The 24,494-nt window shown below is 41.4% G+C and overlaps 1 protein-coding gene across 2 annotated transcripts in view; it reads right to left on the reverse strand.

Moving 5' to 3' along the window:
• The window catches only part of large2 (LARGE xylosyl- and glucuronyltransferase 2), a 38,555-nt gene extending 16,014 nt beyond the window's left edge, over window positions 1-22,541 (reverse strand). The window contains exons 1-5 of one of the 2 annotated variants that reach the window (XM_038278621.1): window positions 22,359-22,541; window positions 9,716-9,902; window positions 2,741-3,018; window positions 729-811; window positions 192-315 (exon numbers count right to left, since the gene is read on the reverse strand). In XM_038278621.1, the coding sequence (XP_038134549.1) occupies window positions 192-315; window positions 729-811; window positions 2,741-3,018; window positions 9,716-9,815 (585 nt within the window). In that variant the 5' untranslated portion in view covers window positions 9,816-9,902; window positions 22,359-22,541. The remainder of the gene's footprint in view (window positions 1-191; window positions 316-728; window positions 812-2,740; window positions 3,019-9,715; window positions 9,903-22,358) is intronic. The other variant, XM_038278620.1, reaches the window with a different exon arrangement.
• Between the last annotated feature and the right edge of the window lie 1,953 nt (window positions 22,542-24,494).

Raw genomic sequence — 24,494 nt, forward strand, 5'->3', positions numbered from 1 at the left:
AAACATTTCTATTGGGTTTACATTTTTTCATTCAGTTTCAAAAACATGTTTTAGAACCAATTTATGGTCCCAGTTAAGCTCCATATTTATGGTGTGGCTCTGAGACAATGTAGCGTCTCTACAGTCTCCTAGCTGCTGTTATTCATGGAAACTCTGAGTTCTACTCAGATGTTTGGAGGCGTCCGTCTCACCTTGAGCTCCTCTGCATCGTAGAAGCTGACTTGCACAGACGGGACCATCCAGGACTGGAACAAGGAGCTGAGGATCCGACTGGCCACGGAGTCCGTGATGAAATGAAAGTGGAGAGGATTCCTCCTGCAAGCGGACAGAAACAGCTTGTTGATATTCTCCATCCATAGTTATAGCGTGGCTTAAATTCTACAGCTATCATAGCCCTGTAAGGTGTTTAGTGAAAAGAGTGAATAATTTCAAACTTTTTTAATCACTAGTTTGAGAAATATTCTGTAAAAATTAACTGAACGACAATCAAGTAAATCAAATTAAGCGGAGATAAAGTTCGGTTTAAAATTTGACAACGATCTGCCAGAGTACAGATAAAATATCCTGGTTTAGACGGAAAACATATTTATGATTATATAAAACCAAAGGCCTCAAGCTCAGCAGCATTTCACCCAAAACCAACCCAAGCTGGAAAGCAGCAGCATGAGACATGTTCTCATCCAGGTTCTCAGGGCCAACAGGGTCAGAACCGAGGCCCACGGACTCACCTGTGGAAAAGGACAGACTTGACCAAGGTCACCACGTCTCTGCTGGCATTGTGACCGGCACAAACACAGGCGACGTGGATCAGCTGCAGAAACACAAGCATGGAGGATTAAACCAACCTTCCTCTGAAGCTCTAAGGAGACAAACATCAGATCTCAGACATGGAGCCTCGTGTTTCTGAGCTGCAGAGTTTCAAATAGATGACAGGAAATATAGCAGCTCAGGAGCTGCAAACAGCTGAGAAACGCCTCCGATACTTGACTCTTTTAACCTATTTCTACTTAATGACTCCAGCATTACGGAATGTGAACAAAAAAACAAAACAAAGAAACATTCAATTAATAAGCAGATTAAGAAATTTTAAGTAATCTCATCAGAGATTATCAGTAAAAACAATCACTTTATCTAATAAATATTCAAACCTCAGCTGGATATAGATATAAACAAATCTGTTAAAGTAACACTGACTCCCTGATAGGGACCTGAGGAACAAAATAAATTACTGTAACAGACATAAAGAGTCCCATTAATTAAAAACAGGCTGGTATGAAGTCCTTTACATGAAAACTTGATTAAAATTAAGATTAGAACAAAATGCAGTAAAACATTTGCTTTATTCTCGTTTTATAAGCTGAGATTTTCGTTTTATCGGAACCAAACCTCTTTGTTGAAGGAAAAATGAATCGGATGATCTAACATCCACTGCAGCATCAGCAGAGCATCAGCAGGATTTAAATCACCAGAGGGCTTCTTCTGTTTCTTTATTTTGCTTATTTATGGACAGAGTTCCCTCAGCAGGCTTCATAGTTTTCAATTTAGTTCTTAAATCTGAAAAAACTAAATAAAAACAAACTTCTGTCCAGCTCTACTATCAGCTAAAACTGAACACAATAGTAAACGGTGTTCCACAGGGATTAGTTTTTAGTCCCTTTTTTAATAATCTGGAGCAGGATCTTAATACTGTTACCATGGAGACACCTATGGATCTAGGATCAATTAAGTCAGATATATTTATATGCTGATGATGCCACATTTTTACTTTTTCATTTCTTGCAGAACTTTGATTAGAATCTAAGCAGCTTCCAGTTTTTGTTCTGGATATAATTCCTCAGTAGCTCTACACACGTTAGATCTACCAAACTTGGTCCATTTATAGCTTTACTTGTCGATATGTTTAGAGTTTCATTGACTAAACAAAAACCTTGGATTGAACAGATTTGATCCTCTATAATTTAATTAGTCTGTAAATCTGTCAGAGTCTTGGTCTGTTTGTTCCTGTTTTCATTGGTTATCCATTTGTTGTCCTCTGCTGCCCTCTTGTGTCCTCCCTTGCTCTGTTTCTCTGTCCTGCCAGCACCTGTTGCCAATTTCCTCGTCAGCCCTCTCTTTGTCTCTGTCCCCTTTAAAAGCCCTCCCTCTTCAGTTCCTTGTTGCTGGATCCACGTCAAACATCTCGTCTTACTTCCCGTCTATCATCTGCTTGCCTTGTCTCGTCTCTCCCTGGCTTCTGGTTTTGGTTAATCCCTGATGTCTCCTTGGTTCTGGTACGTTTGGTATTTTCTGTTGGACTCTGATTCCTTCCCCTGGATCTGTTAACCGGAATAAACAGACTTTATTTCACCTCTGCCTACCGGTCTCTGCATTTGGGTCCTCCATACAAACACCGCTTCATGACAAAATCATTGAACTGGTAAAACTGTATAATTAAAAAGAGAAAATTAAAGGTCATCAACATTTAGACTATCGGAAGGTTTTCCACAGGATCTGTTTGAAACCATTTTGTTCCAGGTTGGGCCTGAATCTGGTGAAAATAAGTTTATATGATGCTTGATGTTCTTTTATAAAACCTCTCATTTCCTGCAGAACAGCTTCTGATCTCTGAGGGAAATCAAAAATAGAACAATTTGGGTCGCTCCTTCACGTTTGATCTAATTAGGGTTGAACAAATAAAAGCTCATTTTTATGTAAAGTTTAATATTAACATAAATCAGGATTTGGTGAGAAACATTCTAACCTCACACTTCTGGACGGTGGGCGATCTGGAGCAGTCCGTGTGGTTGTTTTTCTCCTCCGCCGTGTTGTCGCCGTCCTCTGGCACGGTGTCGGCCGACGCGCCCCACTGCTGGTTGCCGTAGTTACCCTCAGCGGTGCCCTGCGCCTGGCTGAGCTGCAGCTTGATCTGCCGGTTCTCCTCCTCCACTTCTCGGACCCGCAACTCCAGGACGGCTCGCTCCAGGACCTGAGCGGCGGGGGTGTCTGGCAAACAGGGTGCCAAGAGGAGGGAGCGGCCGTCTGAGGAGGGAAGCGCAGATTAAACTCAGGCTGTGCCTAGTAAAACTTTGGGATCTTAAACGTTAAGAGAGAAAACTGAAGAAATCTATGAGGGTTTGAATACTTTTAGCTGCAATGTAAAAGGTGTAGTTCTGTGGTTTTAGCAGGAAACAACGATCCTCTGAAGTGAAGCAGATAGAAAAATAACTGGTAAAAACATTTTATCACCAACTGGGGGTTAAATCTGCTAAAACTTGAACAATGTTGGAAAAAAAAACTATAAAAGGGCGTTAATGACATCTTCTTAACAGATTGTTAAAGAAAAAAATCATTAAACCAGCCTCTTGTTTTACATTTAAACACAGTCGCTCGTTTCCTCAGACCTCCAGACACACGAGGAGAATCTGTGGAGCTGAACTCTTGGCTCCCAATCATCACGTTCCCATCAGCGCCGCCACCGCACGCCGCTGTCCTCGTTTTCTCTTCCACAACACAAACATGTTGGGAATGTGAGAGGAAAGCGCTCTCCTCAGTCTCACACGTTAAAATTGGCTCATCACACTTCCTCCTCCTCCTCCTGCTCTTTTTTTTGGTTCTGTTTGAAACGTATTTGGATCTTTGTTTATAAAGAGACGTTCTTCAATGTGAAGGAAAATTAAGGTCAGTTTGTTCAATGTTACCCTAAAAGCTCATGGGATTAAAAACAAAAGGTGAATTTTTCACCAGAGACCAGCCTTTCATCAGGATCTGAATGTGGGAATAAGATGTTTGGATGAAAAGAACAAATATTTAGTAGAAAAAATGAAAAACAAAGATTTAAAACACAGAAGCACTGAAACTGTTGCACTCTCATAAGTAAATAAAATCATAAAGTTATTCTAAAAGGTTCTAAAAGACGTGGAGAAAATGTTTAGATATCTACTATCAGCTAAAACTGAACACAATAGTAAAAGGTGTTCCACAGAGATCAGTTTTTAGTCCCTTTTTTATGATTTGGAGCAGGATCTAAATACTGTTCCCATGGAACCGACAGAAACCATGATATTTTACTTTGATCAGACGCCATTGTAGACCATAAGCAAACCAGCAAAGGGACTAAACCGGACTCCATCATCTGGTTATACCATCTAACTGCTTCAACGGCTCATAGAACCGCTTCTGTTAATGCAATAAACATTTTTGCTTCAAAATATCATGTAACAAAGCAAACAGGTGGTAGGCCCTTTAGATCACATGCGGTTCACTGAGGCGGCTGCAGGGGGCAGTATAGCTTTAATTGGCTGTTTAATGACAACTTTATCCGATGACAGATAGAAAAGCTCAGAAAGGCTGAGTTTGATAAAAAATGGATTATACTAAATGTTTTGTCTATTATTAAAAAAATGTATAATAGTGACCTTTATGTTTTTAACATTCTAAAGTAAAAAAAATGATGACCCAAACAGAGCAAACAGGTTTGTGAGCGTATCTCTGATTCTGAAGCTTTAGAACTGAGAGCAGAAACAACAATTTAATAACGAAGAGAAGAGATATGAGCAATAGGACAAGTTTGGAGGGCAAGTAGAGGAAATCTGAGCTAAAATTGAAAATGTCTGCTCTTGGTTTTTGTCAGGAAAAACCCTCACTACAGGAAACTGATTGATTGATTGACTTTATTGATCTCACAGTGGAGAAATTTACTTGTTACATAACAGCAAATAGTCAAAGAAGAAGAATGTGCCAAAGAAATAAAATGGTGCATGGGATATATACAGTATATGACAGCTTATTATATTTATTGCAGAGTTATTGCAGCGCGTGTTTACAGGGGTATTTATATAGATGGATACGTATATTTATATCTATAGTTATTGCATTGGGCGTTACATATAGAGAAACAGGTTATTGCACAGGGTATCAAATAGTAAATTGCACATTATACAGTGCACAAGTTATTGTCGTAGTGTCATAGAGTCTGATGGCAGCAGGGATGAGTGACCTGCTAGTGCTCCTTTTTGCAAATAGGGTGTAAAAGTCTTTCACTAGAAGAGCTCCTCTACAGTCTGGTGCATCTAAAGGCTCTAGGTAAAGGCTCTACATGTATGTTTCCATATTTAGTGGAGAGAAATCGCTTGCGGCTGGGCTCTAAGGTTCAGGGAGGTTTTCCTCTGGGTATCAACCACCTCCTGATGTCATTGAGCTTTTAGTTCCGTCAGGTCTGTAACAACCTCCAGTGAGATTTTTCCATCTGTACAAGCTGAAGCTAGTGATAGAGACTAATCGGGTCATTTCTGACCTTTGAGCTCTAAAAACGAAGATAATGAGAATCAGGAGAACGGCTGGTTGCAGACGTCTTCTTTGTGTGATCAGATTTTATTTAGTGGGCCTGTTTTTTTCTGTCAAAAGGGCAGAAATGCAAATTGTGCCTTCTAGCCAGAATACTAGTTTCCGACTGAAGCATTTGCTGCTCTTCATAAATGCAAATGTTTGCAGCATCTGCCAAAGCGTGTGTCATCTCCTGTTTGTCCGGTTTGCCTATTGCTGCTCTGTGAATCGGATATGTTGCTCTGCATGATGCTGACTCATCTTTAAGTTTTCTACCGCATACTAAATGTAATAGTTATATCTGACGGCAGCGCTGAGGGCGTTTTAATCATGGGTTTCCAGGTAATAGTCACGCCCACTTCAAACAGAGCGGCAGTCTGTTGGAGCTCCGCTCATTTTAACCAAAGCGTCTCTATTCAGTCGCTGCATCATTGATGGAAATGTGGCAGCAGGGTTAGAAAAAGCTGTTTTCTGGGGAATTTTCTAAATTTGCCAGCAGCTCGTAATGCGTCGCCGGCTCCCACAGACCTCCAAAGCTTGCTTGTGTTGTTCTGTGCTGCACAGAGCTGAAGGCATGCAGAATAATCTGCTGATTATTTCCTGACTCTCTTTTATTTTTAGTGTATTTTGATTTAGAGATGCAAATATTATGATTTCCTAGCAGATTTTTTCCATCGAGGTGGAAACGAAGGAAATGGATGGATGCATATTTTTCGACATTAGATCAACTCTTTAAAATCCCCAGTTTCTATCAGGGACGGGGGTCTGGACTGGAACCGGGTTTAAATCCTGGAAGTTTGACTCAAACTGTTGAAAGCAGCTGAACATGTCAGTGGCTCCTAAAGCGGGTCCTCAGGGGCCCCAGCCTTTCATGTTTTCAGATTCATCTCTGCTCTAGCACACCTGATTGAAGCCTGTAAATAATCTGCGCATCAGTCAGGTGTGTGACTGATGAACAGATCCGTAGCTGCGTTTGACCAATGGACCATCTATCCTCTTAGAGCTTAGGCATAGCTTAAAGGTGATAGCTACAGTTAAATCCCTCCTGTCCAGTAAGTGGCGCACTCGTGCTCATCTGCTCTCATTTGCCAGGTCTAGTAATGCTAAAGATAACCAAGTCATGGGCTGCATCCTCCAAGGACGCACTCTACCTGGACTGGATCCTTCAAAGTCCTTGAAAATAAGGAGACCTGAAGAGTTTTAGCTGTGAATTCAAGGTAAGGCGACAGAGCAAAGAGCGGTGAAAGCTGCCTTATGCTCTGTCGCCAACCTTGAATCCTAGCAACCATGACAGTTGCTGCAAAAAGCAGGAAAAGAATGATTATCAACTTTTCAAAACTGTTTCTTTTTCATTCATTTTCCTTTTTTTATTGTAAAGTGGACAAAGACTTCACTCATGAGAATCCAGAGTGGAATAAAGATGCCAACATCAAATGTAATGATAGAAACCTTAGTTAAATAACCTGCTGCTGTCATTCTGCACATCTCTGATGTTGCTGCTATTTTCAAATATCCATTACTGTAAAAATGTCCATAGCTGCATATTGGTTATTAATTCTCCAGGTGAACAGTTTTTATATTGTTAAAACACTTTACAGTATTTTATTGTTTATCTTTTAACTTTTCACTATTATGTTATTCTTATACATTTTTCTGTCAAATAACTCAGCTCCGTTTGTGCAGCAAAAATTGTCGTTTGTGCTTCTTTGGCTTTGAAGATATTAATGAAAATGTAAAGGTCAAAAGGCCACCTTCTTCAAATTAGAAAAAATTTGTGTCAAACGTTTGTGCAGCAAAAAATTTTGTTTGTGCTGCTATCATTTTCAAGAAATAAAGAAATGTTTCTAGAGGTCATAAATGGTCAACCAGTCCCCCCCCCCTGGTGAACTCCCAATTTTCACCACTGTTTAGCGCCAAGTACCATTTCCTCTGATCACGGAGCAGCCGGCTTGCTTGGTCTCGCAATGAATCCTGGGATAACCAAGGATAGCGAGGATACATCGGACCCGTCCTTCAAATTGGGCTAAAACAAGGACGCATTTGTAGGCCGCAGAACGAGGACTCTTGGAATCCGACCAGACCTTGGCGCTGCGTTATGACGTAATCGGCCTTCGAATCTGGCCTTCGGAGGACGCGTCCCAGACATATCGAACAGAGCCAATGTTTAGAATTAGAAAACATTGAACATGTTCGGAAGCAAACCAACAACCTCTGAACGGCTTCAGAGCAACTTTACTTTCTAAATTTGGCACCAGAGGCTTCATCCTCGCTTTACTTCCTTTTTTCTTCTTCTTGGCTTAAATTGGAGGAATGTAGCATCAAGAAGAAGCCGGATTTCAGCTCTATGATGAAGCCTCTAGGATCCTGCAATGTGACTTCAACCTGCTGTTCCTGTTGCTGCAGAATCCTTTCACCTCCATGTTGGAGGTTAATATGAAAACGTGTTAAACAATGATTTCTAAACGCTTTTCAGTAAAACTAATATTTTTATTCTGCACCACTGTAGACATTCTGTTAATGGATTATTGTCTTTAAATTGTTTTGATGAAAAAGTTGTAGCTCTGACCTTTAAATCTCACGTCTCAGACAGGACCGGTTATCTAGTCCGGGGATTATTCAGACATTCCTGTTAATTACTGATTCTGTTATTGTATTTTAATTTTTGCCTTCTGGGATTCCTTAGAATAAAGAGTCGATTATGAATAAAATCTATTATTATTTCATATGTTGTGATTTAAACATTAGATCTTTTTCCCTCCATCATCATCATTTTTTTCCATATATCAAATTCCTAAAATGTCCTCTTTTCTCCATGACTCCTTCTTCTCTTAGATCTCTCCCCCCCCCGTTTCTTCCTCCCAGCCTCATATCGCCACATTCCTGTCGGCTGCAGCTGCTGGCATGATGGGAATGTTCACACCCTCGTCTGAAGGAAGCAGACGAACACATTCTTATCTCAGTCCAGTTAATTTTTAACTGATTGATTCTCCTGATGCTCTTGAGCTAACTGAGCGGTTCATCACGTCATTAACAACCTTTCACCTGACATTCAGACATCAGTCTGACGGCAAAACAAAAGCAGAATTCGTTTAAACGTATGGAAAAAATAATACGGTTAATTTTATGCTTGTTAGGGTTTTCATGACCAAACATTTTAAAGTTAATACCAGTATGGAACATAACAAAGGATTAAAACAGATTTTTTTTTTAAAGTAAATCACTAAAAGGATGCTTGAAGATATTTAAGAAAGCTTAAATTAAATTTTTTATAAATAAGCAGCAAAGAATCTTTTATCTTTTACTGCCTGCCTCAACCTAAGACCAAACTTGCCACTATGGGGGATAGGGCTTTTCAGGCAGTAGCTCCACGGCTCTGGAATGCCCTTCCAGAGTCCCTGAGAGCCCCACAAGGTGTGGAGGCCTTTAAAAAAGGTCTTAAGACTCACCTTTTTAAACAGGCCTTTTTAGAACTGTAAGTTTTGTTTTAAATTGTAGTTTTAATTGTTAGTTTCAATTGTTAGTTTTGGTACCACTTGGTGCAAGATGTATTACTGTAAGCCCTACAATTTAATCTTTATTTTTTATTATTACTATTATTTTTTTTTTTTATATATATATTTTTTTTTTTTCTTCTTCTTTTAATCTCTGTAGCACTTTGAGATTTCTTTGAAATATAAGGTGCGTTACAAATAAAATCTATTATTATTATTATTATTATAATCTGGTTGTTATTTGAAAGGTTAACCGCTTCATGAAGTGCAACATAAAACAGTTTATAACCTTTTTGAGTTTTAGTCGACTAAAACCGACTCATTTAGTGATGACTGAAATGTGACTAAGACTGATAATAGTTTTCATCCGGAAGACGGATGAAAACTATTATCTGTTGCTCAGTTGGAGGGGAATTAATAAATGATGGGATGTACTCAGTGTTTTCTCACAGGCAGCGTCATCGTTACATACATTTGAGGTTTGATTATTATAACATTATGACCTGATAAAGACCAGAACGTTTGTGTTTACGGTCATTATAACTGTAAATGTGTTCATATTCTTCACATCCTGTTAAAATCAGATGGAGTTTATTGATCGTTATTAAACTAGGCCTCATAAATCAGGGAAAACAGACTGGAGCCGCGGTGCATTAAATGTCTGTGGGTTTCCCCAGCTTCCAGTCAACACGCTGGCTGCTATGTTTGGACAGAAGTGCTGAGTGGTTCTCCTGTGGAGCCACGGCGGCTCTACTAGACGCCAGGATAAAGAATGGAGCCTTATGGAAAACCGTCTCTGTGATTCAAATGATGACTTTGTGTTGAGATGAATGAGAAAAGGTGGTGACCCGAATAAAAAAAAACGAGCCTGTTACGTAGCCCGGGATCTATAGACCCCATGGCTTTTTTTTGCTGGTACTCACTCTCCAGGTTTCCTGCCAGCAAGTAGAGCCAGGTGAGCAGGACCACGGCGGTCAGAGACGCCACCAGCAGCTTGAGGCGCCCGCGGCACAGCAGGTGCATGATGGGGCGGCGGCTCAGACAGTCAGGTAAGGGATGGGGTTCAGGTGGGGCTCAGACGGTCCTCAGCTCCCTGCAGCATCCTTTCATCTGAGGAAACAGGGTGAGAAACGGGTCAGAACAGGAAGCCGTCCCAGTTTAGGCTGGATTACTAATCCCACCAGGTCTATGCTCTAAATAAATACTGAGATATTTTCAGAACCAGTCGAAAGACAGTGTATATGAAACATTTCTACTATTTCAGATTTATCTCTGAGACTAAAACATTTTAGAGTTTACGATGATTCTTTCAAACCAAATAACATAGAAAGAGAAAACAAGGATGAGAAGAAATAAATCGATTATTTAAATGATCTAAAGTCTCACAGACAAGAGTCCTGCTCTGGGTACCTTGCGTGTAACCGCAGAAAACTTACATTTAGGGGTAGAAAAAAATATACGTATAAGTAAATATAAGTATATATAAACAGAATGCAGGTATCAAAGTTACTGCATGAATGAAACGCAGCTTCTGTCAACTCTGGACCAGACCAAAGGTCTTCCAACTTATTCGCTAACCGTTAGCTTTGATATTAGCTATAGCTCTGTTAGTGAGCAGCTCTGTCAGACCGATAAACATAAAAGCCAGTTGGGGTTTAAACTAGATCAGTTAAAAAATGAAATAACATTGACTTTCTGACTTTAATAAGGAGTCTGAGAATCCCCCGCCGCCGGGACCCAAAGTTTATGGCGACTATTGATATTTAGTTCCTGTGTGATTTATCGAGCCCCAGCCTGAATCAGCAGGTGGATCACAGAGCCTCACAGGGCCTGATTATATGAGGATCTGGTTGAGCTTCACAGTGAAGGTGCAGATTGGATCAAATGACTAATTCCAGTCGGATAAAGCAGAAGGAAGCAGAACGATGGAGTCAACAACAGTGGCTATTGTTACATGTAAACACAGGAAATCCAAAAAAGCAGAAAATCCAGATAAGCTGCAGTTAAATCCTCCCACTGTCACTCCGTCTCCGTCGCCACAGTGCTGAGCCTCATTAGAGCACCGGGCAGGGTGGGGGGGGTTATTTTTTAAACACCGAGACTCATTAATCCCACTTTAATTAGACAGAAGGCCGAGGGAAGCAGAGCAGAGACGGATGCCAGCAGGAAACATCCAAGTGGGATTTTCCAGAAGAGGCAGAGGAAACTTTGAGCCGAGTTTGGTTTGTCTTTCTGATCATTTCCTGGATCAATACAGAGCTGCTTCTGATCGAACAAAGGGTCCGAAATGTATCTACTTCAGGCACTTGGAAGGTGAGTATTGAAAAAGTTTCATCAGCAAAAGTGAAGGAAAACCAGAAAATATGCAGGATGAACAGAACCTCAAACAGAAAAAAAAAGATTTATAAATTAGATCAAATAAATTCTGATTTCACTGCAGCAGGAGAAAAGAACCCAAAAAGGTGAGAAAAATCCAAAGTTAAGCTTAAAAAAAGATTGATTGGTCCACAGGTGCAGCAGTTATCGTTTCCCCCAACTGTTATAAAAGCAGCACACATTTATCAGAGGTTATTCTGAGCCGCTCGGTGAATCTGCTTCTTTACTTCTGCAGAAGGTCAGGAGAATCTTCACCAGCATGGTGCAGGACGGCCAAACCTGGATTGGCCTTAGAACAAATGGATGTAATGACTAGATCAGGGGTCGGCAACCCAAACTGCTCAAAGAGCGATATTGGACAAAAAAAAAAAAATCTGTCTGGAGCCGCAAAAATGTAAAAGTCTTATATAAGCCTCATATAGCAACACGGGCTCTAAGTGCGTCATCCCACTATAGAAAAGGACGATATGGGCTTTAATATATAATAAGCATTCATGATGAAATGTTTATCTTGGAGCAAACGTAACATAGTAGCCTGAGGTGACGGAGGAACAGTGAACGCTCCCATCGGGCATCGCTTCACCGAGCGATCTCTATGGCTTTGACGCAAATTATTGTTTACATTTATTTATAATACAAATGTTTAAAGCATTGGAAAACATGAATTTTTGTTTGCAACCTGCACACCATATTAAAACCAAAAAAAAAACAGATTTTCATAAATTTTTGAAAAAGCTCCAGGGAGCCACAAGGGGCAGGCTAAAGAGCCGCAGGTTGCCGACCCCTGGACTAGCCAGTCACCAAGTCTCCATCAGACCCATTAAACACTTTTCTGTCCCACATGTGGAGTTTTTTAACTCCTCTGGATTAAACTGGGACTGTGGGATTGGGTCGGATTCACAGCGCTGGTCCAATGATCCAAGGATCAGTAAAGGGACAGAAAGCTGACCTTCAGTTGCCATCTTTCCCCAAGAGACATTATCAAACTTCTTTTTCATTGATTTCTTACATTACGTTTCCTCTTTTTTTTTTTTTTTCTACCGATATTCCCTGCTCTAACATCCTCTCCTCTGTTCAGCTGAGTCCAGATTAGAGCTGCAACTCAGGATTATTCTACAAATCGATTAATCTGTTGATTATTTTTTAGATTAATCCATAGATTCCATTGATAATAAGATAGTCAAAGGTTCCTTAAGGAAGACTTTTACTAAACTAAACCAGGTCAAACTAAAAAATTTTCCACTTGAGGAGCTCCAGATGGAGCATACTGACAGATAAGAAAAAGTTTTTTTATCTTATTACAATTTTGATACAATTGCTGTTCAAGGTGGGTCTCTCTGTCAGTTTAAGTTATATTTTAAGCTCTATACTCAAGTTAATGATTAATCAATTACTAAATTAGTTTTAATACTCGATTAATCAAATTAATTGTTTCAGCCCTAATCCAGATTAATAAACAAAGTGACCCACTGTTAGGTATGGTAGATAATCTGTAATGCTGTGGGCATTGAAATAAGATGCTGCTCTCTCATCTGTAAACGGGTTCAAAAGACACAGATTGTTTGTTTGGTGTTCATGTTACGCTGATGACGCAGTTTATTTTCTTCAAGGTTAAAATGTGTTTAAAGAAATCCGTGTCAAAGGAGCAATCTTTTAATTTTCCAAACTAAGTGAATAATTAACAATAACCGCGGAGGACAAACAGGAACACAACATCCTTCACAGAGGCTTTGAAGGCACCACAAATATCTGCTGTTATTGTGGCTCAAAGCGAGAGCAGAAAGCCCTCCAACACTCATTTAAACTCCCCAAGTATGATTTATTAGTTAATTAGGGAGGCTGATGTATGCGCTGGATGCCGTTAGGAGCCATGAAAGGTGCTGAGATGGGGAAGAAAAGAAGATGAATGGAGAGCAAAGATTAGGAGAAAGAGGTGAAGAGGTGACGGGAATTACTGGAAAGGAAAAATAGAGAGCGAAAGGACAAAGAGTGGGAAAAAAAGGAAATAAAAGGAGTGGTGAGATAAATACAGGGAACAGGAAAGGTGAAAGGAGGAGAGGCGATAAAAGGAACGCAAAGATTAAGGAGGGTGAAGGCAGAAAGATTAGATGACAAAAAGAAAACAAAGGAGTCTGACGAATAAAGGAGATAAAGCCTGAGAATCACGGGAGATAATAAAGAGGAGGGAGATTTTGTACAGGAGTTTAAATAAGAAGAGAAGGTGGAGGATAGCCTCCATAAACCCTGAGCATAAAAGTAAGGGACAGAACCTCTAAAGAGGCTTTTAACTTCCTGCTTCTGTTGATTCTGCAGCCGGACGACCTGCCTCTAATTACGGCTGTAAAACCCAAACCCTCGTCCGGCTTCCTGAGGAGGCAGAACCGCCGTCTGTCGTGTAAGCAGAGCTGAGAACGGCACCGCGGGGACGGCCGAAGCGGCTCGTGTGGGCGGCACAACAAATAACTCGCTCCAACGGCAGTAAATTAAAACACAACACACCCACAAACAGCAGAGTGTGTTATCCCGCTCAGCCCCGAGACATCATTTACTATTCATGGAAATGTTTGCTGCACAGACGCCGAGATCGATTCCAGAAAGAGAACATGCAGGTCAGTAAAGCCCAGAGAAACCCTGAGCCGGAGAACCGATGAAGGCCGGCAGAGAAAATAACAGTTTGGCTGAGATGACTTTGTTTCCTCTCCTGTTTAGAGCAGATGGGAGAAGTTCACAGATGTCCATGGAGGGGGGTAATCTCTGGGTACTCCCGCTTCCTCCCACACTCAGAAAAACCTGACTTAGGTTCACTGGCTTCCCTGCATTAAGAATCCCCCTAGAAACGAGTCTGTGGATGCAGCAGATAGATGGTAACCTGACTCCGCCAGATGGATTTGCTCCTCATATCCATCTGGAAACCTTCCGTTGAAGTAATTTGGGGAAGGGGCGAAAATACTGGTTAGCTGATTGGCCTATGTTGGTGATAGACGGGCCAAATAAACCAATCAGATCAACGAAGCATATGACGTACTAACAGAGCGACAACGAAGAGGAGCCAATTAATAGATCAAACTCTTGGTGAAACCAGTCGGGAGAAGAGCAAAAACATCTTTTCCTCTGAGAAAAGCCTCCAGAGCAGTGTTTTGCTCTTCTTTCAGTGAAGAAATACTCTGTAATTCCCATAAAACTTGCTCGATAGCCACGCTAACGCTAGTTTCATCGGCTGAAGCCGCCATGTTCTTTAGACTGAACTGTCGCGCTTCTCGTTGCGTCACACCTCAACCCGCCTCAAAGCCAACGCTGATTGGACGTTCGTTTGGTGAACGGCTCCAAATTTTCTTTAACGGAGAGTCTCCAGACTGATCTGCGAGTGAAACCTTGAAAGCTCGCGGGATCAGGATGGTCTCATGAGGCTAGATAGATGGTAGGATGCAGGTGATCTACCTCCTTGATTTCTCCGAGCACTGAGCATGCTGTCTTACTCCAGCTCAGGCAGAGTAAGAAAAAAACCCATTTACCAATTTATTGTTCATTCAAAGAAACTTTGCAGGGTTTCAGGAGATTCCCCTCCTTGAAAAGATAATCTGAACATGTTAGCAGAGAGTCAAATAGCCTGAACTAGAATTAAAACAGAGTTATTGGATAGATGGAGCTACAGCTTGTTAGAGCCGCAAGAAAGCAGAGCGGAAACAAGCTCTGTAAATTATAGAGAAGATGCTGCAGTAATGAGATTATTCTCTTCAGGGATCCTGAAGGTCAGGTTCGATGGGATAGATCAAAGTTGACTTTCCAGCAGGACAATAACCCAAAACATGCAGCTAAGCAGAGTGGTTCATTTTGTGAAACGGCCTAGTTAAAGTCCAGATCATTTCAGAGATGAGAGATGTTAAGGACAATGCTATACTACTCGGGAGTGCTCAGGAATCCCGGATGATTGATTCCCACTGATGAATGGAAGTGAAAAGATGAATTTCCTTAGAAATGTCCTCTCCTTCCTTCGTGGAGCTTCTCCTTAGAATATGCCATCTGGCCGAGCTGCAGCAAGAGACGAACGGAATGATAATCAAATTAAGAGCCGAACCCTGTGTGCCGGTTCTATCAGAGGGGCCGTTTTCTCTGCACTGGGCTAATCACAGAAAGGATGGCTCTGATTAGGAGAATAATCAGTCCACGCTTCTTCCATTAGAGGAGATAAGAGAGGGGAGTAGTAATCAACTCCTTCCACACTCTGCATTGACCCCCATGACCTCCATGAAGAGGAGCTACGGCTCCTGACATGCGTCTGCGTGACGTTCTGATTCTTATCTGTTAACCACTTCTTCACTGATCTGATATAGAATTAAGTTTTCTGAAATATAGGGAAGAAAAACTGGCTGTAAGAGATTAAAGTCTAAGCGGTTTTTAGAGGATCCCTCCTGTGCTCTAACCATTGATTTCATGGCCAGAACGAGGCGCTGTAATGGTTTTTTCCTCCTCTCTCTCTCTCTGTCTCTGACCCTTAATTATCTGTCCCGATCATCTGCTGAGGCAAAGACGTCCAACTAAATTTCACAGGGGAGCAGAAGTAAAAACTGACCATGACGGCTCATTGAGCGGCGTCTGTGAGGACGACTAATGAAACAGGACAAGCAAAGGGAGGAAGACGTGTCCAACCACTTTAAAAGATTACGTGGAAGAACGGTACTCCTTAAAAAGCAATCCTCTCCTGAATAACAACAGATTCTCAACGTATTTAGTAAGAAAAATCGTCCCAAACTTCTCTCCTACATCTTTATATTTCCTGATTCTCCAGACTCTGGTTCACGCTTAACACTAATTTACAGCCAACTATGGATATTTATCACAGACTTGAAGAAAGTGTCTTTCAAAACAGGAGATCTACAGAGGTTTATTACTCCAGTTAAAGTAGAAATCCTACTGTTTTAAAAACATTTTTATAGAACTTAGAGCATCAACTTAAGCTGTTTACTCCAGTAAAAGTGTTAAAGTACCATTTTTAAAACTACTTAAAGTATAAAAGTAGAAGTAATGCAGGAAAATGTTAAAGACAGAAGCTTTACTGCACTGTCCTATTAAAGGAAGATTTTTCTACAATTCTGAAAGAAAACTTCCTTAGATTTCATTTTCTTAGTTTTATAGCTAATGGTAACAGTGTCAAAATGAACTTTGCATAATCATGAAAGACTATTTATTTTGGTATGTGAACAACAAGTTGGGGCAGCACCGAGACCAACCACAAAGAAATAAATTGTCTGAATGTAACAAATTATTTTGATGTTTTGTTTTTTTTAACCAACAGGCCATGAAGAAAATGAGCTTAAATGAAACAAAACTAATAAAAATATCAGGGGAAGTAAAAAATAATTACTCTAGTAAAGTATAGACAACCAACATTTCTACTAAAGGAAACAAGTATTTGTACTTTGTTACTTGACGCCTCTGGAGATGTGTAATAAACCCTGAACCAGGATCCTACAACCTTCTTTACTGGAAAAAAACAAATCCCGTTATATTCCTCAGTTTTCTAGAAGGAAAGAAAAACTGTGAATGTTAAGAAATTAGCATGTTGACCAGACATGGTCACCAAACAGAAACTATTTGCTTTTTGTCAGTTTGAGGGTTTTAGTTTTTCCAGTAACATCTGCTGACATAAACAGATGTTACATGGGACAAGTCTTCGTTCATATCTTGTCCCATTTTAGCTGCCAAAACAAACAAAAGGAGTCTGGAACTGATTGGCTTTTTTAGCTGTTCCACCTTGGTGACCCTTAGCTTATAGTCGCCTGAAACCGATCTGTGCCGAGTTCAGACCAAGCTTGGATCAGTTCACCGTGCTGAGTTGGTTCTTACGTCCATTTACACATCACCATAGCACGGTTCCCCGCCTCCTGACGACAGTCCACGATACTACAGCTCTCAAGGCGGGAATTAGGCAAAAAAAAACTGCGGCGACCATAACATTCAGGAACTGATGTTTGTGTACATTAGTTATACTTGGTGGATTGCAGAATGTCAGGCGAAGAGGGCACCCTTCTCAGTCTCATTATCACTGCGCTGTTTTGATCCCATTTACTGTATTTTCAATAACCTGAGAAGTTTGTGTTGTGAATAAGTAGAGATCTGTGAATTACAAAGCCAGAAAACCCACAAAATGACTCAGCAGACTGTAAATAGGAGTTGAGGCGGTCTGCTCAGGCACTCTTTGTTGAACTGTTGAACTAATACTAGACTCAGCGCGTTTCGGTGGTGTCTGGCACGGTCCATGTCAGCTGTGTTCCATTTAAACAACAGTTATCTCGGTTACGGCGGTCGGATCGTTCTCAGCATGCTTTCTAAAGGATAGTGTAGAGGTGGTATAAGATAAAACAGATAGAGGCAACAGGGCGTACCCTAGAGATGAACGAAGGACTCCAGCTTTCCAAAAGAAATTAGATTTACATCAATTAACGATGAATCTAGCTGAGTGAAATAATTGCTTTCATGTGTTGGTAGAGTTAGGATTTGGATGGTTTTAGTAATGCCACAGTTTCACAATCTACATTACCAATCTGTTCAGAATGTCCCTGACATGTTAGCTACAACCCAGCACCTTGCTTTCCTTTGAAAAGGTCAATGAAACGCTGTGTCTAAGTAAATAAAAAGGTCATCATCGTCATCACTTACCGGAACTAAAGACAACATCTGTGCCGCTGTTCAGGCTGAGCTGTGATGGGAGAGAAAAGCTAGAAGACTAAACGACACCTGGAGACAGCAGAACCCTGCTAGGCTCAGAGGAATCATGCCTTGCTAACGAGTTACAGGGAGATATCGATATCAATCTATATCAGAGTGAACAAACCACCACACACCTGATGTTGGATTCCCTTCCTTCAGTTCGCTGCATCACCGCCTCTGACACATGACCGCAAAAACACAAAGCGAGGCTAAATCCGTCCACTTATTCAAACAAAAAGTATATCATCACCACAATATTAACGAGCCATCTTTTAACTTGTGGCTGATCTGATTGTAGTGTTCTGAACGGATCAGATGATCACACACGATGCTAAAGATGTCCACCATGTGACCGACGACCAAGAAGAGAGGGAAGGCTAAAATATCGTAAGCTTAATCTGATTATGTGCAGCACTAGTTCAGTGTTTAAGAAGCTTCACTGCAGAACAGAAGAACATCTGAGGTTTTATTTCAGGCTCCATTCCTGAACAGATGGAGGTCCACCATGTTGCTTTGGCGGGACCGTAAACTGAGCTAACGCTAAGCTGGGTGGTCTTCACAAAGCCATATGGTCCGTTCTGCCATCAGGGTCTGAAGCCGCTGTGCTACTTTACCAGAACGCTTTAGGAGACTTTTGATCTCAGTCACTTTATTGCTTGTTAATTAAATCCTAAATAAATAAGCAAAAGAAAGAGCTCTGAGCGTAATAATTGACCTCTGTGCTATAAGTTGCATATTTTAAAGTTAAAGAATTTATTTGCCCTCTGATGGAAAGAAAAACAAAGCAACCTAATGACATTGGATCTTGTGGTGTAGATTAATTAAACCATGAAACATTGATCTATGTTCTGCAGCAGGATTTCATCTAAAAAATCTGGATATATCATTTTATGGACATATAGGCTCTACTAACAAGACAAGGTCTAATTGCCTGACGGAGTTTATGAAAAAGTTTGCTGTCCTTACAATTCAATTCAGTTGATTTATTTATATAGCGCCAATTCACAACACGTGTCATCTCAAGGCACTTTACAATTCAACCAGAACACACATTAAAATTGAATCAAAGTTTTCTATCTAAGGTAAACCAGTTAGTTGCATTGACTCATTGACTCAATCCCTCACTAAGCATGCTTGTGACAGTGGAGAGGAAAACTCCCTCACAACAGGAAGAAACCTCCAGCAGAATCACGATCAGTGTGAGCGGCCATCTGCTCAAAACCAGCTTGCATGTCAGAGGATTAAAGAGAGCAGATCCAACCGGTCACAGTCAGAGAAATGGACTACAATGACAAAAAGAACGATTTCAAACATCTAGAAACAAAGGTGTTGATGGCAGCAGCACAGCTGATGTTTCTCTCCAGGATGGAGTCACAGCCAAACAGGAACAGACCAGATGAAGCTACTATGAGAAAAAGCAGAGAGAGCAGAACGTTAGAGATTGAACTAACAGATTCTGCAGAGTGGGAGAATAGAGATAGAATGAAGCAGAATGATGAAAAAGGGGTCCCTATGTCCTCCAGCAGTCTAAGCCTATAGCAGCAGAACTATAGAGATAGATCAGGATAACCTGAGCCACTCTAAAGGGCTGGTTATACTCCTGCAGCAGTGTTTCGCAGTGAGCTTGATGCAGACATTTTTGATTTATGCCCAATATTGAAGCGTGGTCTAGATACGGCCGAGGCGGTGAGGAAGTGGGGGCGAGTTTGTCTGAGAACGGAGGGACATGAGGGCCAAAAAGAGTGGGGATGCAGGTGGAAAAGGGTCCCAGCGTTTCTGCACACCTCGCTCTTCTAGCGGGTCAAACTTCATGAGTTGTTTTCCACAATTTCGGTCATAAAAACAAAACAAGCCGGCCTCCTGTCTGCAGTCAGCTACAATTTGGGAGAGGAGCAGCAGAGTGTTTGCGGAGGGGGCGGGGACGTCTTTTTGTTCACTGTGACACCTACACAGAAGATCTAGTCTGCAAGTATAAATCAGCATTAACTATAAGCTTTATCAAAAAGGAAAGTTTTAAGCCTAGCCTTAAAAGTAGACAGGGTGTCTGCCTCACGGACTAAAACTGGTAGTTGGTTCCACAGGAGAGGAGCCTGAGAACTAAAAGATCTGCCTCCCATTCTACTTTTAGAAGTTCTAGGAACCACTAATAAACCTGCAGATTGAGAGCGAAGTGCTCTGTTAGGAACATAAGGAACAATCAGATCTCTGATATAAGATGGAGCTTGGCCATTTAAGGCTTTATATGTGAGAAGGAGGATTTTAAATTCTATTCTGGATTTAACAGGAAGCCAATGAAGAGAAGCCAGGATAGGAGAGATATGATCTCTCTTTTTCATTTTCATCAGAACTCTGGCTGCAGCATTTTGGATCAGCTGAAGGCTTTTAACTACAGTTAAACTCACAGCAGAGGAGATAGAAAATTTTTTAATGGTTCCTGAAGAACAGAGATATGCACAAAGCTTTGAATCAGAACTGAAAGCATGTCTGTTTTCTGGAGTTTTTCAATCATTGGTCAGAGATCATTTCATCACATCCATCCATCCAGAGGCGGGTCACCAGTCTATCACGGGGCAACACAGAGACAAACAGGACAAACAACCATTGACGCATATACTAAGGAGAATTTAGAGAAGCCAATTAACCTAACATTCATGTTTTTGGACTGTGGGAGGAAGCCGGATCCCCCGGAGAAAACCCACACATGCTCAGGGAGAACATGCAGAAGGACCCAGAGACAGGAATCAAACCCAGAACCTTTTTGCTGCAAGGCAGCGGTCCTGCACCACTGAGCAGCCCATTTCATCACCTCCTTCCTGTCATATTATTTGCTTTTTTTCCCCTTTTTTTAAACATGTTTTTTTTGCTCAGCTTTAAACTGTCTGATCAGCGGTTTATTCCTTTGTTTTATTAGTATTTCTGGGGTTTAAAAAGCCAATAAATGTTTAATGTTTGCTTCCTTTATTTGTTCCAAACAGCAGGAGTTTCCTCTTGTGTTTAGTTGCTGCTGATCAATAGAGCCGTTCTAATCCTCTGTCTCTCCGTCAGGCTGATTCGGTTCTGTCAGAACATGAAGGATCATTTGGCTCCGAGCTTCAGGTTTGGATTTGAATGCCTCCAGGTGTCAGAGGCGTGCCGGGTCTAATCTTCAGCATAGTCTCCCGCGGGTCGGCTCTGATTCATCAGAGGAGTCCTGGGGGGGGATCGCCGTCACTCTGACTGACGGTGACCTTTTCCTTTCAGCTCCCTGCGGGCCGACAGACACCGATCGGCGACCTCACACCGTCTCACCCTCGCACGGCTAATCTCTTCCCTCCTTTTATGAACCTCTCAGGCTGTTAGCGCCCTGTGGACCAGGTGCTGGGGTTCTGTAATCCAGGAAAACTGTGTCGCCGTGCGTGTGTTGGTTTTGCATCATACAGGTTCAAATCCCAGCCCTTAGAAGCGTCCATGTTCTGCTGGTATCAGGCCCTCCGACGCCTCAATGATACCTTCAGACAGTCAGTATGGGTCATGGACCCATACAGAAAAAATACTTAATAGGTTAAAAATATATTTATGGTTAATTACCGTTTTTAATTTGTGCACATCCTGAGAGGCCAGTTTATTAGGTACATGTTGGACCTACTTCTGCTTTCAGAACCGTGTCCCTTATTTCTGGGACTGATTGAACAGGAAGACCCTCAGGGGTTTAGCTGCTGATCTATGGGAATCTACCGAAGGCCTCAGAGAATCTTCACCTTCGAGAAGCCAGTTGGAGAAGATCTGAATGTGAAACGCTGTGGTGATAAAGGCAGAGCAGCAGGTTTTTGCCCAGTCCATGTCTCCCTGACCATCGTTTGTCCATCTGAACCACCGACTCTAACCTCAGCAGATCCTCCACCATCTGCCTGCTGCAGGAAAACAGGCCTGAACATGAGCAGGAATCCCATTCAGCCGTGGTTCTCTGCTGTGACCAAAGCGTTCGGATAAAAGAAAGAAAGCTAAGTTAAAGTAATAAATAGGTCAAAGTGAAGGTGAGCCGTAAACTCATCGCCTTTTCAGCACCTCCAAAAAACAGTACATGTTTTAAAAAGAGGGACATATAGAGAGGAGGAGGCATTCAGAGTGTCTTATTGTTAAAACAATAATCACTGTATTTAAATATTTCAGCTTCACTATATCTAATAAAGGAAATTGGAATCAGTGGTTCCGGATTTTATCTACATGCTGCTGCAGATTCCAACAGCTCCACAGAAGCCTTCCAATCAGACATCTGGGTGTTCGCATACGAGGATACGTGGGATCATCTTCATTTCCAGAGCTAAAAAACAGGAGCTAAAACCCCTCTGAGGTACAGAGCTGCTGCAGGAAACACCTTCCTTCAGGAAGAACATGTTTGTAACGTTTCATTTAGGAAAAACAAAGAGTAACGGATGGAAAATAAAGAAAGAAACGCCTGAAATCGTTCAGAGGACCTAACAGCACAGAAATAGCAGCAGTGACCTTTGCTCCGTCTTCCCACCTGGATACTTCCTGTCCTACGATCCAAACAAGCAGAAACAAGTCCAAGTTCAGTCACTGTGGGGGAGATCCGCTCTTCCTCCTCATAATCCTCCTCCGCTTCTTTTCCCAGGGTCTCTGCAGACTTCTGTCCCACTTCTTCGACCTCTGCGGCTCCTGTAGGTCCTCCTTCCCTCTGTCTGCTCTCCTCCCACTGCTCCTCCTCTTCCTCACACACAAACGGGCCATAAATCGCCTCCACCTCCCAGGAAACCGCTCCGATTTCAGCCTCCGCTCCCCTTTTCTTTTTTCATGGAGAAAAGAAAGGCTCATCCAGGAGAAAAGAGCGGTGTCACCTTTCATTGTCAGGAACACAACAGAGGAGCTTGTTTCTGAGCCGAGGAATGCACCGGGTCCCTCTGAGGCCTTGTTCACTGCTTTTCAGCATCACTTAGAGTTTCACTCAACTCTTAAATAGTTTATATCTCATCCAAGAAAGGCGTTTTATCACTGCAGCGCTGGAACAAAGCGTTGGCCAGGTTTAAATCTGAAAACATCCCAGAGGATGCTGCTTCATCATCATCATCATCCAATTAGAAGCTAACCTAATCATCATATTATAAAATATGATGTTTATAAGCGCCCCCTACAGGTTAATCATTTATAAACAACAGCTGCTGATGATTCAAACTAGCTGTTTTATAAGCAACGCTGCAGAGTTTAGAAATCCACCTGCACTAAAATGTGGCATAAGATTTTTTTTAGAAACAGACAAACATGATGCTTCAAACTCAGTCTAATATATTTTAATGACAGGTGACGTGTTTTCTGTTTTTTTCTTTTACCAATTCTGAATCGATTCTTATTTTAATACCTAAAACTTTCCTTACGGCTTAACTACTTTTGATAATCTTGCTGCTGAATGTGTTAGGAATCCAGTCTGTGTGGGTTGGCCTTCTCCCCCTGGAAGGATTGTTAGTGTTTCACACTGAGCAGGGGATTAATCTCCATACGTCCCGTTCAAGTTCTCCAAGGAAATCTAAGTGGCAGTCCGCTCCATTGCTCCTCAGGAACTAACCAAACCAAAACCTTTCCGCCCTCCAACGAGCCCCCCTATCTCTGGAAAAACCCACACCGACTGGATTCTGGGTAGAAATCTTTCACCGCAAACGTGAGTCCAGTTTACCTCTGTTTTTGCAAGACGTCGTTCAAAGTTACCACGGACCCTGAACTAACCACTGTGAACTTCCCTTCTCACTTCCAGTTCCGGTTCACCAGCTCACTGAGTTCCCCTGAATCACACCCAACTATACTCCTCAATAAACCTGTTAAAATTTGACTCTGGTTTTCTCTGAGTGGTTTCCTGCATGTGGGTCAGATCTCTTTAAAACAACATCACAGAATGTTCATATAGTACTAGTTAATGCTGGGCGAAAAAAATCCTAAATCACGATATGGACAATTTATAACGATATATATTGCAATATACCCTGATTTTCAGCTAATCTCTAAAGAATATAATTTGTTACTTTTTCAACTTTATTTGGAAGTGACATTTACAGAACTGTTACAAATGAGAAAAAATAAATCGGAGTTGAGCAATATATGCATCAACTGGCAACAGATCATTCGGAGGTAGCGTTACAGTAGCCTTCACAATTTTTTTCCAAATCCTAAAGGTATTTAAACTAAATTACTCCGTTATCTTCGGACAGATATGGTTTTTATTTTGGCAACATTCTCTCCATGTTTCACACCGTGCTTTACCTCAGTGTTTGGAACCTGATGCATTTTTTGGTGGTTCTTTAGGTGATAGAACAGGTTTATTCTGCTGCTGTCCGGAGAGGGAGCAGTTTTGTAGCATAGCTGTTTGCTCCGGGTCAGACTTCTTAAATCCAGAGTCTAATCAAATCCCTCTTTTTAGCTGCCTGCGTAGCTGTCTCTGTTTGACTCTCTGAGTTTAGTAAAGCATGTTGAAGACTAGTGTGAGTCAAAAGCCCTAAAGCAGCATTATGTGCAAAACCACAAGACGCCGCTTCTTTGTAGAGTAAAATAAATTAATCTTGTTTATCACTTATATAAGCTGTCCAAGCTACTACACCAATAGGTTCATCATAGTCTACCTTGCAAAATATTTGC

The sequence above is a fragment of the Cyprinodon tularosa genome, unplaced genomic scaffold (assembly GCF_016077235.1).
Source record: "Cyprinodon tularosa strain WSP-4 unplaced genomic scaffold, ASM1607723v1 ctg1421, whole genome shotgun sequence".
Classification (NCBI taxonomy): Eukaryota; Metazoa; Chordata; class Actinopteri; order Cyprinodontiformes; family Cyprinodontidae; genus Cyprinodon; species Cyprinodon tularosa.